Genomic DNA, 12,764 nt, shown 5'->3' with positions numbered 1-12,764 from the left:
GGATGGAGCCAGGCTCTTCTGGTGACAACCAGTGACAGGACAAGGGGTAATGGGTACAAACTGGAACACAAGAGGTTCCACTTAAATTTGAGAAGAAACTTCTTCCCGGTGAGGGTGGCAGAGCCTGGCCCAGGCTGCCCAGGGGGTTGTGGAGTCTCCTTCTGTGCAGACATTCCAACCCGCCTGGACACCTTCCTGTGTAACCTCATCTGGGTGTTCCTGCTCCATGGGGGGATTGCACTGGATGAGCTTTCCAGGGCCCTTCAACCCTGACATTCTGTTTTTTTCTGTTTCTGCTTGGGCCTTCGGGGGTGGAGCTGCCGGTCCCGCTCCCCCGTGTCCCTTCCGCCCCCCCTGGTGTTTCACAACCGCCTGATGTCCCTCAAAGCCCCCGCGTGGTACCAGGGTGGGCTCCAAACCCTCTTTCCCCCACCAGAGCAAAGTCTGATCACAGCAGAGCTCTCAGTGCAAAGTTTCAGTAAACGTTTATTTTAAGCTTTGTCACAATACCATAGGTGATTCGTGAAATCGGTCTACAAATATTGAACTACATAGTACATCGATTGGGTGGTCAGATAAGTAATAAATAAAGGCATGTATAGCTCTGTAAAAAATAAGTCTGATATATTTGTAACTACTTAATATTATCAGTAGAATCTAATATCTCCCTATGGATCATATGTCAAAAGTATACATATATCATCTCGTCAGACCGAATTATTTGTTTTTACATAAACACTGTTGTACAAACTTAAAACACTATAATCTGAAATCTGATGTACAAAACAGGCTGTGAAATCACTAGCGCCAGTGTCGAGAACAAGTGCTGCCACGGCAAATAGAACCTCTGGCTAAAAGGAAAAGATTGACTTTTAAATGTGCTGTCATCACAGTTCGATGGAATTATCCAAAAGTTTAAAATACATGCGGATACAGTAAAACCTTTGATTTTCCCAGACAAAGAGAACTCATGGTCATTTACGTCATTAGCTGCCGAATACAGATCAGAACGTGAGGCGAAACACACTTAGAAACGGCCACGCCACCCAAGAGCGGAGATTGATACTGGTCTATTTTCCACACTAACGGAGCAACGAGTCTCGAAAAGCAAATCACGAGTTGACGGACGCACTAAGCACAGCACTGAACTACACCAGGCTCTACGCGTTGTACCCCGACACCCAATGCCACTTGTAAAAGCGTCACATTCCAAAACACGACAGATCAGTTTATCTACAGGTGAAGCGCGTACTTCCAAATAAACGAGTTTTGCAAAAATGTGAATGTCTTGAAAATAGTACAGTAGTTTCAAACGTTAGGTCTTAAAGTACAAAGTTTAAAACACTCAAGACCCTCCCGGAATTCCTGACATCGGACAGTCTGACGCCCGTCTTAACCGTCGCTTGGTGACTTGGGCTGGCAAGATTGGAGTTTTGCTCCCATTTCTGCCACCGACTTGAGCAAATCTCTCAAATTCTGTCGGGGTTTATCGGTGGGTGATGGGGCGACACCAGCGCGGCGCCCCCGGCAGCGGCAGCGCAACAGCAGCACCGGCACCAGAGCACGTCCTACAGAGCGAAAACCGCCGGGGAGAAACCAGAGCGTTTGGTATGGAAAATCTCTGTAAAAGGTATTTACAAAAGCCGAGAGAGATTAAATACACCACATTCATGTCCCGAAAGCGCCTCCACTACAGTGCGTGTTTAAAATCACAGAGCGTTTTTAAAGTAGCTATATATCGAAGATTAGATTGTGCTTTAAAAATAATCATCACTTATGAATTTGACTAACCTGGAAACCAAGAGCTGGGAAAAATACTGATTAAAAATATCCCATTTTATATATACTGCTTTTCACATAACATTTAGCTATACATGGGATGCGCGTAAATATAAAAATACTTTAAAGCAGCAGGGTGTTCAAAATTAAGAGCATTAATACAGGAGGGCTGATTTTACAAAACTAAGATAAATGATCAGCGTGAGACAGGGAGATACTATAATCCAAATTAACTTTGATAGAGCATTTGAAAATAATTCTTTATCATAGACAACTCTTAATATATAAACAATTCAGTATTTTTAACTTCAACATTCAATATGGACTCCATAAAATACATTCTATGCAAAACTGACCCATGTGCAGAGTCCTACTGAAGGCGATGGAGCGGCTTCCACGACCGACGTTTGCAGACTTTAGTCCTCGGGCCTCTAATTTAGCAAAACACGTAACGACCTGACAAGCTTTGCTAATGAATTCCTCATTTCCAGGTTGGCATTTGAGCCCAGTCCCCTGTGCGCAACAGCACGGAAAACTGAGTTTACAAGGAAGACTCCGCAATACTATGGAAAATGAGCTGTAAAAAGGAATATACTGTAATTTACATTTTCAGCTTTACGAAGTATTTGTTGCCATGGTACTTATCTGTTCACGGGAAAGATTTTAGGTTATGAAAAGCAGTGACGCTGCGACTCTAAATGTGTATTTCTCAAAAGAATGGGGTGCAGGGGGATTTACAAATGACGTAAAAAAAAAGATTCCAACAGTGCCAACTGCATATGAACTTCAACCGTGTTGAATTTAAGTGATCGCAGGTTGGGATAAAGGCCATTAAAGTGGATTTTAAAATAACCCCTCATGTAAATGTCACATACAGACCAAAAGAGGTTAGGCAAGTAACACACATTTTAAGAAGAGTATTAAACTTCAGCACGAAGAGAAAAATAAATTCACCCCGCAGTTACATTCAGTGAAGCGTCACATCCAAGAAAAGCTCTGCCCAAGGAAAGAAGCGGCCGAAGAGCAAGAGCCAAGCCGAGCTCAGCCAAGCCAAGCTCAGCGTCCCCAGCCAGTCCTGTTCCCCTTCCCTTCCAGCCAGTCCCTACACAGCCCCCGTTTTGGTGCTGTGTTTCTGTACTGGTGTAGCTGTCACGGCACACAGTTCTGCAGCCGAGCTCCGTTTCCCCTCTCGTGGCATGGATGCTGTGCTCAGCACTACGGTTCAGGTCACCGAGTTAAACCTCTTCTCGGACTTTCTTCCCTGAGGTTCCCTCCGTTACAAAGCCAGTGGTACCCTACCCAGCTTCTAAGCCTACAAATACACAATCCTTCAAAAAAAAAAGGCTTCAAAGCTCCTACATCACTTTGAAACGCAGCTGTTTAATGCACCCTTCTCATAAGGTGACTCGCTTTCCCTAAAATGCAATAGAGCGAGGACACGGACTTCAAGCAAAAAGCTTCTATAAAACTATTACAATTTTAGAAAAAAATCCAGATCTTCCTGAAGATAATTTATTGCCGCTTATTGGTCCTGAGAAAGCTTTAAGCAACAATACATTTGCAAATGTTCTAACTGCTGCCTTTTTTGAGAAAGTGCGTGGGTCCAGAGATAAAAATCATGATTTATGACATGCACTTATGCTGAGAAAATGCTTCATTGTGAAGATCAAATATGAATTACAATTTGCCGCACTACATCACCTCCTCCTGTATCACTGTTAAAACACATTTCCTTTCAGACACCAAATTTAAGTTGTTGCGATGAAATGCAATGAAATGATGCCACACGTGCACTTCCCAACTCCTCATTTGGGACCGGCATTTAAGGATCTACGAAAACTTCCTTCTCCCTTACTCCCCACCTCCTGTTAAAAGCTATGGTGTGAATTTTTTGGCCTGCATACCAGAAAATTCCTCATCCCATACTCTATGAAAGGCAACTTCAGGCAATGAAATAAGCCCACAATACAACGGAAACATTCACTACTTCGAAAAACAACAAAGTGGACCCACAGCAGGTACTTCTCAATGGAAGTGTTTGGTAGCTTGAGATTTTTTTTTTCTTTTTAACTTTTTAAGTGTCAAATTTGCATATGTTTAGCTGAATTTCAATATCTGAAAGGCTATTCAATTTGCTTTTATAAAAACTTTACAAAAGATGTTTTTAAATGCTTGTAAAAGTAAGCCTTTATCTACGGAGAAAATTCTAGTACTGGATAAAACTCTGAATATACAGCTGATTTTTTTTTCTCCTACAAGTATAATGGCTGAGTGTATAATCTAGATAAATTAGTCTTACACATGACGAAAAGTTCTAACTTGGCACACTTTTTACCATGTGATGCTTTTGTTGCTTTGTAACTTCGAACGAGACAGTGCTTAGGAATTCTCTAGCGCTGGTGTGCAGTGGTCGCTACTGCTTTATTGGTCACTGCCTCTGTCCAGGCTTTCGATCACCCTGGACAGACGGATGTTCAGGAGTCTGATCTGACTATCCAGGTGGTCCATCTTCTCCTCGAGGCTGCTGCTGCTGTTTCTTCTCCAGTAAAATCCAACCGGCCCCGTCATGAAGTAGACGGCTACAACAAAGCAAAGGGGCAGGACGGCGTGTTCTGGGTCACCTTCGTACTTCTGGAGGATGTACACGCACGAGAGGGTGAAAAGGGCAACCCTGGCAATCCAGAAGAAGCGACCGAACAGCATGTGCAGCAGATAGAAGAAGAATCCAAGGAAGAGAGATAAAAACCAGTAGGCAAGTAAAATGGCACCGATCAGCAGAAGAGCGCGGGTCGGGTTGTTGGCGATCGCCGCGGGGCTGAAATAATGAGTCAAGTTGGAGGCTGAAAAACAAAGCAAAATTAACGAGCATTAACGAGTGCGCGCCAAAGTGATAAGGGTAAAAACGCAAGGACGGCTTCAAAGGGCCATGCGGTGGGATCATGACTGTGTTTCCTAAAGTAAGGGGTAAAGCCAGTTCATCTATTTCTGGATGGACCTTTTTCAAACCGCTGGCTCAACTCCAATGATGCAATTGAACTAATTCCATTAAAGCAGAGGTGCCAAAGGTTCTTTAAAGACCAACTACTCTAGGGCCTAAGGTCCAAATGTATCCTGCTTTGTCAAAGCTACATTCCAAATGCTCTCGATTGCATCTTTCCTTTCTTCTAGGCCTTCTTTATCTCTCTGTACCATTCCTGGCCATGTGCATCCATTCCAGGATGATACCAAGAAATCAATCACACCTTGTATCGTGTTTTATAGACGTCCTGTAGATACATACACAGAATCATAACGGCTGGATTTAGTCCTCTTGTTTGAAGGTACTAATAGCAAAATCAAAGCCATGTGAAGCGGTTAGAGATACCACTGATGGATGTCTAATGCAGCGTGATAAAATGTCATTATTCTCTCACTCTGCCTATGCTTGTAAACACTGACAAAGGCTGATAGAGCTCCAGAGTTAATAGGCATCACACTCACCATCAATTCCAAGGACATCTAACAAATCAGTCCATATTCTCCAGAATGTGTCCATTAATATATCCACCCCATTCACAAATCTTTCTGTCAACCTGGAGAAAAACTGAGAAATAAAACTGAAAATTATAAAAAATCCTCAATTCCTTAAACTTTGAAATCCACCGGTCATGAGTACAATGATAATTCACCAAACAAGAACCGCAGACTATTATGAAGTCCCCAAGGAAGAAAAACATAACTTTGTAAATGTTTTAAACTCTGTGAATCATAAATTTACCTATGGCAATTGCCCTTATTCTAGGCATTTGGAGAAGTAAACTTATATGTTGGCAGGATTTTCAAATGCATTTTATGAGCTTTACCATTGTTCTGGAGATTGAAGAGAACAGTGTTACTAGCAAAGGACACTGGTAAAGCAAAACAGAGAATTATGGTTTTATCGAGCGACTGACAGCTCAGCTTGACACTGAAATCCCAGAGTGTCAGGGGTTGAAGGGCCCTGGAAAGCTCATGCAGTGCAATCCCCCCATGGAGCAGGAACACCCAGATGAGGTTACACAGGAAGGTGTCCAGGCGGGTTGGAATGTCTGCACAGAAGGAGACTCCACAACCCCCTGGGCAGCCTGGGCCAGGCTCTGCCACCCTCACCATGAAGAAGTTGCTTCTCATATTTAAGTGGAACCTCCTGTGTTCCAGTTTGTACCCATTGCCCCTTGTCCTGTCACTGGTTGTCACCAGAAGAGCCTGGCTCCATCCTCCTGACACTCCCCCTCTCCATATTGATCCCCATGAATGAGTCACCCCCCAGTCTCCTCTTGTCCAGCTCCAGAGCCCCAGCTCCCCCAGCCTTTCCTCACACGGGAGATGCTCCACTCCCTTACGCCTCCAATGCATTTACAGGTCAATTTAACAGTATTTATTCTTTCCTCCTAGTGGCTGAGGAAAGAAGGAGCAGAGGAATGTGCAGGTCCCTCATGCCTCAGATCCTGTAAGTCCACATGTGGCCCTGCAAACCCAGGATGCTCTTTGGTGCAGCCAGACCACATTTCAGCCGGAGGGCTCCTCCCCCACCTGAAATAACCTTTATTTAGGGATTAATTAATATATATATTTTTGGCAGTTCGCTCCACGCTAAGCCTCCCCTCCCGTTTTCTTTCCCAAAGCCTCCCAGGAAACGAGGCCGCGGCACCGAGGGGGGGTGAGGGGCGGCATCTACACCCCCCCCCAAAAAAACCACCCGTGAGCAACGAAAAGAGCGCGAAGGGCACCGAAGAGAAACGAGGAAAATGCCGGCGCCTCACCTTCTGCAGGGCCCTCACGTTGTCCTCGCCGAATATCCCGCTCACCCCTTGGTAGAGCCCGCTGGCGGCTCGCCGGAGGCTGTTTTGCTTCTCAGCTCCTCGGCTTCTCGCTCCCCGAACCCCCGGTCCTACCGGGCCCCCCAAAAGCAGGGCCAGGACCAGGAGAAGCGTCGGCAACCATCCCGCCGCCATGGCCGCCGGGGAACGCCGCTATTATAGCGCCGCCTGCAGGCCGCGCTGCGGGACTGCGCTGCTAATTGGGGGGGGGGCGCTGCGGGGGGGGGGGGGCCGGTGCGCTCGGAGAGCGCACCGGGCCCCCCCCCCCCGCACCGCCCCCCCCAATTAATATCATAAATTAATAATTTAGATTGAAATGAGGCAGCCCAAGCTCTCCCTGGGCCAGCCGACTGCATCCTGCATGCCTCTCAAGGACGGAGATGGAGCGACGCGCCCCCCCCCTCCCGGGGGCCGAGCTTGTGGCCCCCAATAGCGAAACTTCTCCCAATGTAGGACCTGTCACTTTATTCATTAGCCCGTTCCAGGGTAAATTTTATCTTTAATAATCTAATTGTTTGGTTTGTGGGTTTGGTGTTTTTTTTGGTTTTGCTTGTTTGTTTGTTTGGGTCTTTTCAAATTTTGTTTGTCTCTTTGTTTAATTTTTTCCTACTATCTAATCAGGATTCCGGACTCTCCCTTCCCAAATGCACTTCATTAGCTTTGAAATCCACTGGTCACAAGCACCATTATAACTCATGAAACAAGAACTGCAGACTATTTGGAAGTCCAGATTGTCCAGAATGTGTCCATTAATATATCCACCCCATTCACAAACCTTCCTGTCAACCTGGAGAAAAACTGAGAAATAAAACTGAAAATTATAAAAAATCCTCAATTCCTTAAACTTTGAAATCCACCGGTCGTGAGTACAATAATTCATCAAACAAGAACTGCAGATTATTTTGGAGTCCCCAAGTAAAAACTCATAACTTTGTAGATGTTTTAAACTCTATGAATCATGAATTTACTTATTATGATTGCCCTTATATTAGGTATTTGGGGATGTAAAGTTATATACTGATGGGATTTTAGAATGCATTTTATGAGCTTTACCGTTGTTCCGGAGATTAAAGAAAACACTTAATAGCAATGGACGCTTGTAAAGCAAAACAGAGAATTATATTTGAAGTGACAGCCTAGCTCCACACCTAAATGTCTCCAATGCATTTACAGGTCAGTTTAACAGTATTTATTCTTTCCTCCTAGTGGCTGAGGAAAGAAGGAGCAGAGGAATGTGCAGGTTCCTGCATGGGTGTCCCTTTCTGAAGAGGTTCCCAGGTGCAATCCCCCAAATGACGAAGGGAATATAGAAACCTAATGTCAAAAAATGCCATCTGACTTTTCGGCACACTTATCACCTTCAGACGGAGGGAATCTGAAGGTGTCTGGTGTCCTTTACCCTTCAGAAACTCTGACTCAGATGTACACGCTAAAACTGAGCACGCTTCATGGTGTGACTCCCTCTTCTGACGAGTTTGATGTTGAGTAACCAGGTCAACAAAAGACCATCTGGGAAGTATAAATTAGACAATATTATCAGCTCCTCTGGGTAGTGAAACCCAACCAGCATGTTAGCAGAGTGAAGTAACAATCCCCAGGAGACAGAAAAGTGCTTTATTGCCTTCAGAGCTCATTCTGATTCATCGTTAATTGATGGGAGTGTGAGTTAGACAAGCTAGGAACACAACGATGCCAATCTAAAACCAGACCCAGAGGTCTGCAGTGCAGATTCCACAGCAAGTGATGACGTGAGCTGGGGCAGAAAACGTTTGCTCAGTTGCCCAACGGTAACTTCAGGGCACGGAGGATCCTGACACCCTCCCCTGAGCTCCTCGTTGCGACTGTAGGCGGCCCACGGTCACGTCTGTGCACCATTCAGTTGGGATCTCTGCTCTGAAAATCACATGGCAGAGCTTTGCTTTACCTGTCCCTTCCTGGGGAGTTCCGCAGAGCCAGGGCCGCAGCTGGGAGCTCTGCCGGTCACTGCAATAACGTGAGGTATTGGTATCTCTTTCCTGTTTTGTGTCCTAGATGTTTAAACCTCGTGGCTGAGCCTAAGCCTGGTTGCTGCGTAGTCATGTAGACATCTAGAATAGAGATATCTTTGTTATGGCTTTTTTCCCAGTTTTGGTCTGGCCAAAACACTTATTTTCACATTTAGTAGAATGGCCTCGGCCTTTTAGCAGTTAGTTATATTTGGCCCTGAAAGGGTTGGGCCCAGATCCAGGAGGATGCTTAGGACCTTACTTGATTTCAGTAGGATATAGATTCATTACATATTTATAAATGGTGCTTTCACTCTCTTTCAAGGTGGCCTCGAAACTGCTGGTGTGTTAGTACCTCTGAATATTCCGAACCCTTATCTCATACTCTTCCAAAATGCGTTGGCAACTGATGACGGGTATTTTTGAGGCCCTTACGAGGTTCGTGGTGATCTCCCCTCAGTCTCATGTTGTGCCTGGACTCCCAGTGCATGGTAAAGTGTCTGCTCCCGGGGCATTTCTTGCGTGTCAATAACCATGCGGTACAAAAACACGACTGTAACGTAATTATTCTAACTGTCAGGGGTCTTGTTTCCTGTGCCAGTTACAATTCTTCAATTTGCTTCCACTTGGCATGACCTTCTCTGGGTCTCTTTGTGCTGTTTCTGGTCCAAAGGGTCTCGTTTCTGGTAATTTGGGGAAGTTCTTATTTAATTATATGAGCTTCCATCATGGGATCCCCCTCAAAGTCACCGCTGCAAAGTGTTTGTTGTGGTTTTCCATCCGTTCCTCACAGAGGCTCAGAGGTTTGTTTTATTTAGCAGCTGCCTTTGGAAGCCTGTGCTCAGGATTGTCCTTCACACGGGCGCAGGATAATCCGGGAATCATCGCTGCTCTTTAATTGATTTCCTAACCTGTCTCAATGAGCCTATTTCAGGTACATTCATCTCTCCAAATCCACAGTTCTTATGAAATCACGCAGTATTTCATCCTTTTCGTTCAAATAAATGAAATCAGGTCTGCTCAAAGAATACATTGCATCAAGGCATGAAATATTGATCTCAACCACATTGAACTTTGGACAACTGTGAGGTTTCTAGAAAGATCCTCTGACAAAGGTTTTACCGTAAGAAGCAGCATAAGTGCATTTCTGTTTCCTGATCTGAACTCAAAACCGCATAAGATCTCTTACTCAGATATAGGGATTTAACAGCAATCCGAACAGTGTTCAGAATAAAATGGGGTCTTCTAGATGTCAAAGTTTTAGCAGATCACAGGGTTCTCCCCTTTAAATTATTTGCATGCTGAAAAAAACACCATAGCTTTAAAAAAAGCCAACTGGTGTTACCATGGGCCAGTCCTTAACCTCCCTGACATCACCCCAGAGCCCCAGCTTGTCAGAGCTCTTCGTTTTATGGCCTCTTGTCATTTTAGGCCTTTTCTCTTCATGTTTTGCTGCTGGCTTTGTGAGGATTTCTTGCAATGTGTCACTGCTTGTTTTCTTCTTTTTTCCTTTCCTTTTATCTTCCCTTTCTGCAAGTTATTTTGATTGTGCTTCTGGTTGCTTGTACTCCTGACACCAGGTAGAGGTTGCGGAGCTCACGGATGTCAAACGAGCCACAAGTTTCTTATACAGACTCACTAACCAACTGGTGGCCAAAACTTTCCAAAATCTTTAGATTTCCTAACGTAGGTGTTAGGTCAACATACTGCACAGAGTGCCATGAGGGATTATTACAAAACGTTTATCTCACGGGCCCATGCATTTTGTGTCTTGTTTCAATGTCGCCGACTGACTGCAGATCAGTTACCTCATAGACCACAAACGATGTGGTGCCATCATCACCATCGTTGTCACTGTTAATCAGTTCTGAAGCATATTTTGAAGGGCCCCTAATGTGAAGCAAAAAAAATGATTTAATTTTTAACCTTTTATTACTATTAGTAGGTATAAAGTAAGGCCTAATGAGATTTGAAAATAGTCGATTCCAATTAATCTTATTCAGGCTATTTTCCTCTAGCTATCCTAACCTAGTCTCCAAACTGTTTTAGCAATCACTAGAGTCCTCTTAATACCAATTTTCTTGTTAAAGGCTTGTTTCATTTTCCTTCTTTTTCTTCAATTTTTTCCAAAGACACTTTTGAAAGAAGAAAAAAGCAGTTTGGATAAGGCAAAACTGGAAAGACAACAAGGACCATGGAGGCATAACCCACCCTAAGTAAGGGTGCAATAGTAAACCTGCTGTTAATAAATGAGAAGCTATATCAGGCTTTCCTAAAAGCCCAAGTTTCATCACCAAATTCCCAGTGCGCCCTTTCTTCCTCGAACAGTAAGTGGGTCAGTGCATTTTATGCCTTTTTCAGCTCGGTGAGAGGATTTTTGGGTCCCTTGTCAGGTGATTTACCTGCAGGTTTTCTTTTTAGATGCACGGGCGCACCGCCGAAGCGCCTCACCGTTGAGGGTAATCACGGAGGGACCCCCCCGCCTCCCGCCGAGCAGGATGAGAGCTCCCCTCGGATTGGTCACACCTCCTTCTGATGCGGCTGCTCATTGGTCGCCAGGGAAGAGGCCTTGAGAAACCTCTGGTCCAATTGGTTCTTCACGGTGTCAGCTCTTCCGCCGTCACCCTCGCCGTGAGGGGAGCGGGCTCTGGGCTGATGTGGGGCCAGGCGCCCGGCAGCCAATCAGACGCGCCGGCGTCGCGGCCGCCGTGCGTCGCGCGGGATCCGTCCGCAGCGCGGGGCCGCCCGGGCCGGAGCCGCTTGAGGGGCGGCGGCGCTTGGTGGCTTCACGGCCGTGGTCGTGGGCGGAGGAGCAGCGGGAGGCGCCGGGGCTCGGAGCCCGTCGGGGCTGGGAGCCCGTCGGGGCTGGGAGCCCGTCGGGGCAGGGGTGCGCGTGGGAGGCCTTAGAGTGGGGCCAGAGGAAACAAAAATGAGGTAAAAGTGGGAAATTACAGACCCACTGCCTGTGCTCGCTGGGAGCGCATCAGCCCCGGCCGTGGCAGGTGCGCCAGGTGTTCGACCAAAAGCTCAACTTTACCCCCCAGGTCAGGACAGGCTAAATCAACCGGGGGTAAATAAACGCGATGGGGCCGGGAGGCCAAGTGTGACCCTGGCAGCTGCAGTGTAATAGCTGGCGTCCAAATCCTGTAAATATAAATCCACATTGGGTAACTCTTCAGTATTGTAACAAACGTTGTTCCTCGCTTATCTCGGGGCTGCGGCAGGGTGTCTGTGCCACGGGTTTCACACGCCCGCTGACCCCGAGCGTGGCGGCCGTGGCAAGATAAACGTGTCCTGGTTCCCTCCCGGCCTCTCCAGGCTCTGGGCAGGGTTATTTAAGAATATGCTACACCTAAGGTATTCCCTGAGGCAAATAAAACGTGCGGGATTGTCCAGTTCATGTTGCCACAGCCTGCAAATCTCATCAAGTAGTTGTATTCTCATAGCACAAAAATCTAAGTAAAATTTATAGCAGGTACACTACTACGTAGTGCATGTATTTTACTTTCATATTTACACTGTGTGCCTCTACAATTTACCATCAAATTAATATTTTTCAAGGCTTCTACGAATTAGGAGGGAAATCATGACCTTGAAAGTAAAAGTTACATAAGCAGCCTGTAAAGACCAGTATATTGATATAAAGTGTTTCATTGCCACCACTTTGTGGCTAAAATTGGCTGTTTCGGCATCGCGTTTGTCAAAGACCTTACGTTTTGGAAGAAAAGCAACCAGTTTTAACCCGGGCCACAAGATACACAGGCAGAGCGTGTTACAAAAGCGCAACCGTGGAGAAATGCCTCGTTATTGGGTCAAAGACGTTTGCCAGCGGGCAAAAAATAAAATAAAGAGGTGGTAATTTTGCAGAGATCTGTTGAAAAGCGTGAAGCGACGGCTCCTCCGTCCGATGACCTTCAGAGGCGGCCGGGCCCGGGCGGCGGGTGCCGGCGCTGCTGCCCTTACCGGGTAGAGCCCGCCGAGTCGGGGTGCCCGAGGGGGAGCGGCCGCGGTCACTTGGCGGGAGGAGCCCCGGGGAGAAGAAACGGCTGCGACCCCTCGGGCGCCAGCCGCCCCCCATCCCTCCCGCACCGATCCGCCCCCGCCGCTCTCCCGGGGGAGCCGAGACGGGTGACGCCGCGGCCCGTCCCGCCCAGCTCGCCAC

The 12,764-nt window shown here is 46.4% G+C and overlaps 1 protein-coding gene across 1 annotated transcript; it reads right to left on the bottom strand.

Annotated features, from left to right (window-relative positions):
• Positions 1–469: 469 nt before the first annotated feature.
• Positions 470–6,802, bottom strand: BRI3BP (BRI3 binding protein). The gene is made up of 3 exons (XM_013366786.3): positions 6,561–6,802; positions 5,260–5,362; positions 470–4,619 (listed from the first exon to the last, which is right to left on the bottom strand). The coding sequence occupies exons 1-3, from the start codon at positions 6,750–6,752 to the stop codon at positions 4,201–4,203; spliced, it is 714 nt and encodes a 237-aa protein (XP_013222240.2). The 5' UTR covers positions 6,753–6,802; the 3' UTR covers positions 470–4,200.
• Positions 6,803–12,764: the final 5,962 nt, after the last annotated feature.

The sequence above is a fragment of the Columba livia genome, chromosome 17 (genome assembly GCF_036013475.1).
Source record: "Columba livia isolate bColLiv1 breed racing homer chromosome 17, bColLiv1.pat.W.v2, whole genome shotgun sequence".
In the NCBI taxonomy this organism is placed as follows: Eukaryota; Metazoa; Chordata; class Aves; order Columbiformes; family Columbidae; genus Columba; species Columba livia.
This window is presented reverse-complemented; position numbering and strand designations above follow the sequence as displayed.

What these genes read in the sequence shown, in the direction of transcription:
- BRI3BP (XM_013366786.3), bottom strand. Translation starts at nt 6,752, where the DNA reads ATGGCGGCGGGATGGTTGCCGACGCTTCTCCTGGTCCTGGCCCTGCTT. An exon ending in ACGTGAGGGCCCTGCAGAAG is followed by an intron (nt 5,363 to 6,560) that starts GTGAGGCGCCGG and finishes TTTATTTCTCAG; the next exon opens with TTTTTCTCCAGGTTGACAGA. An exon ending in AGATGTCCTTGGAATTGATG is followed by an intron (nt 4,620 to 5,259) that starts GTGAGTGTGATG and finishes TTTGTTTTTCAG; the next exon opens with CCTCCAACTTGACTCATTAT.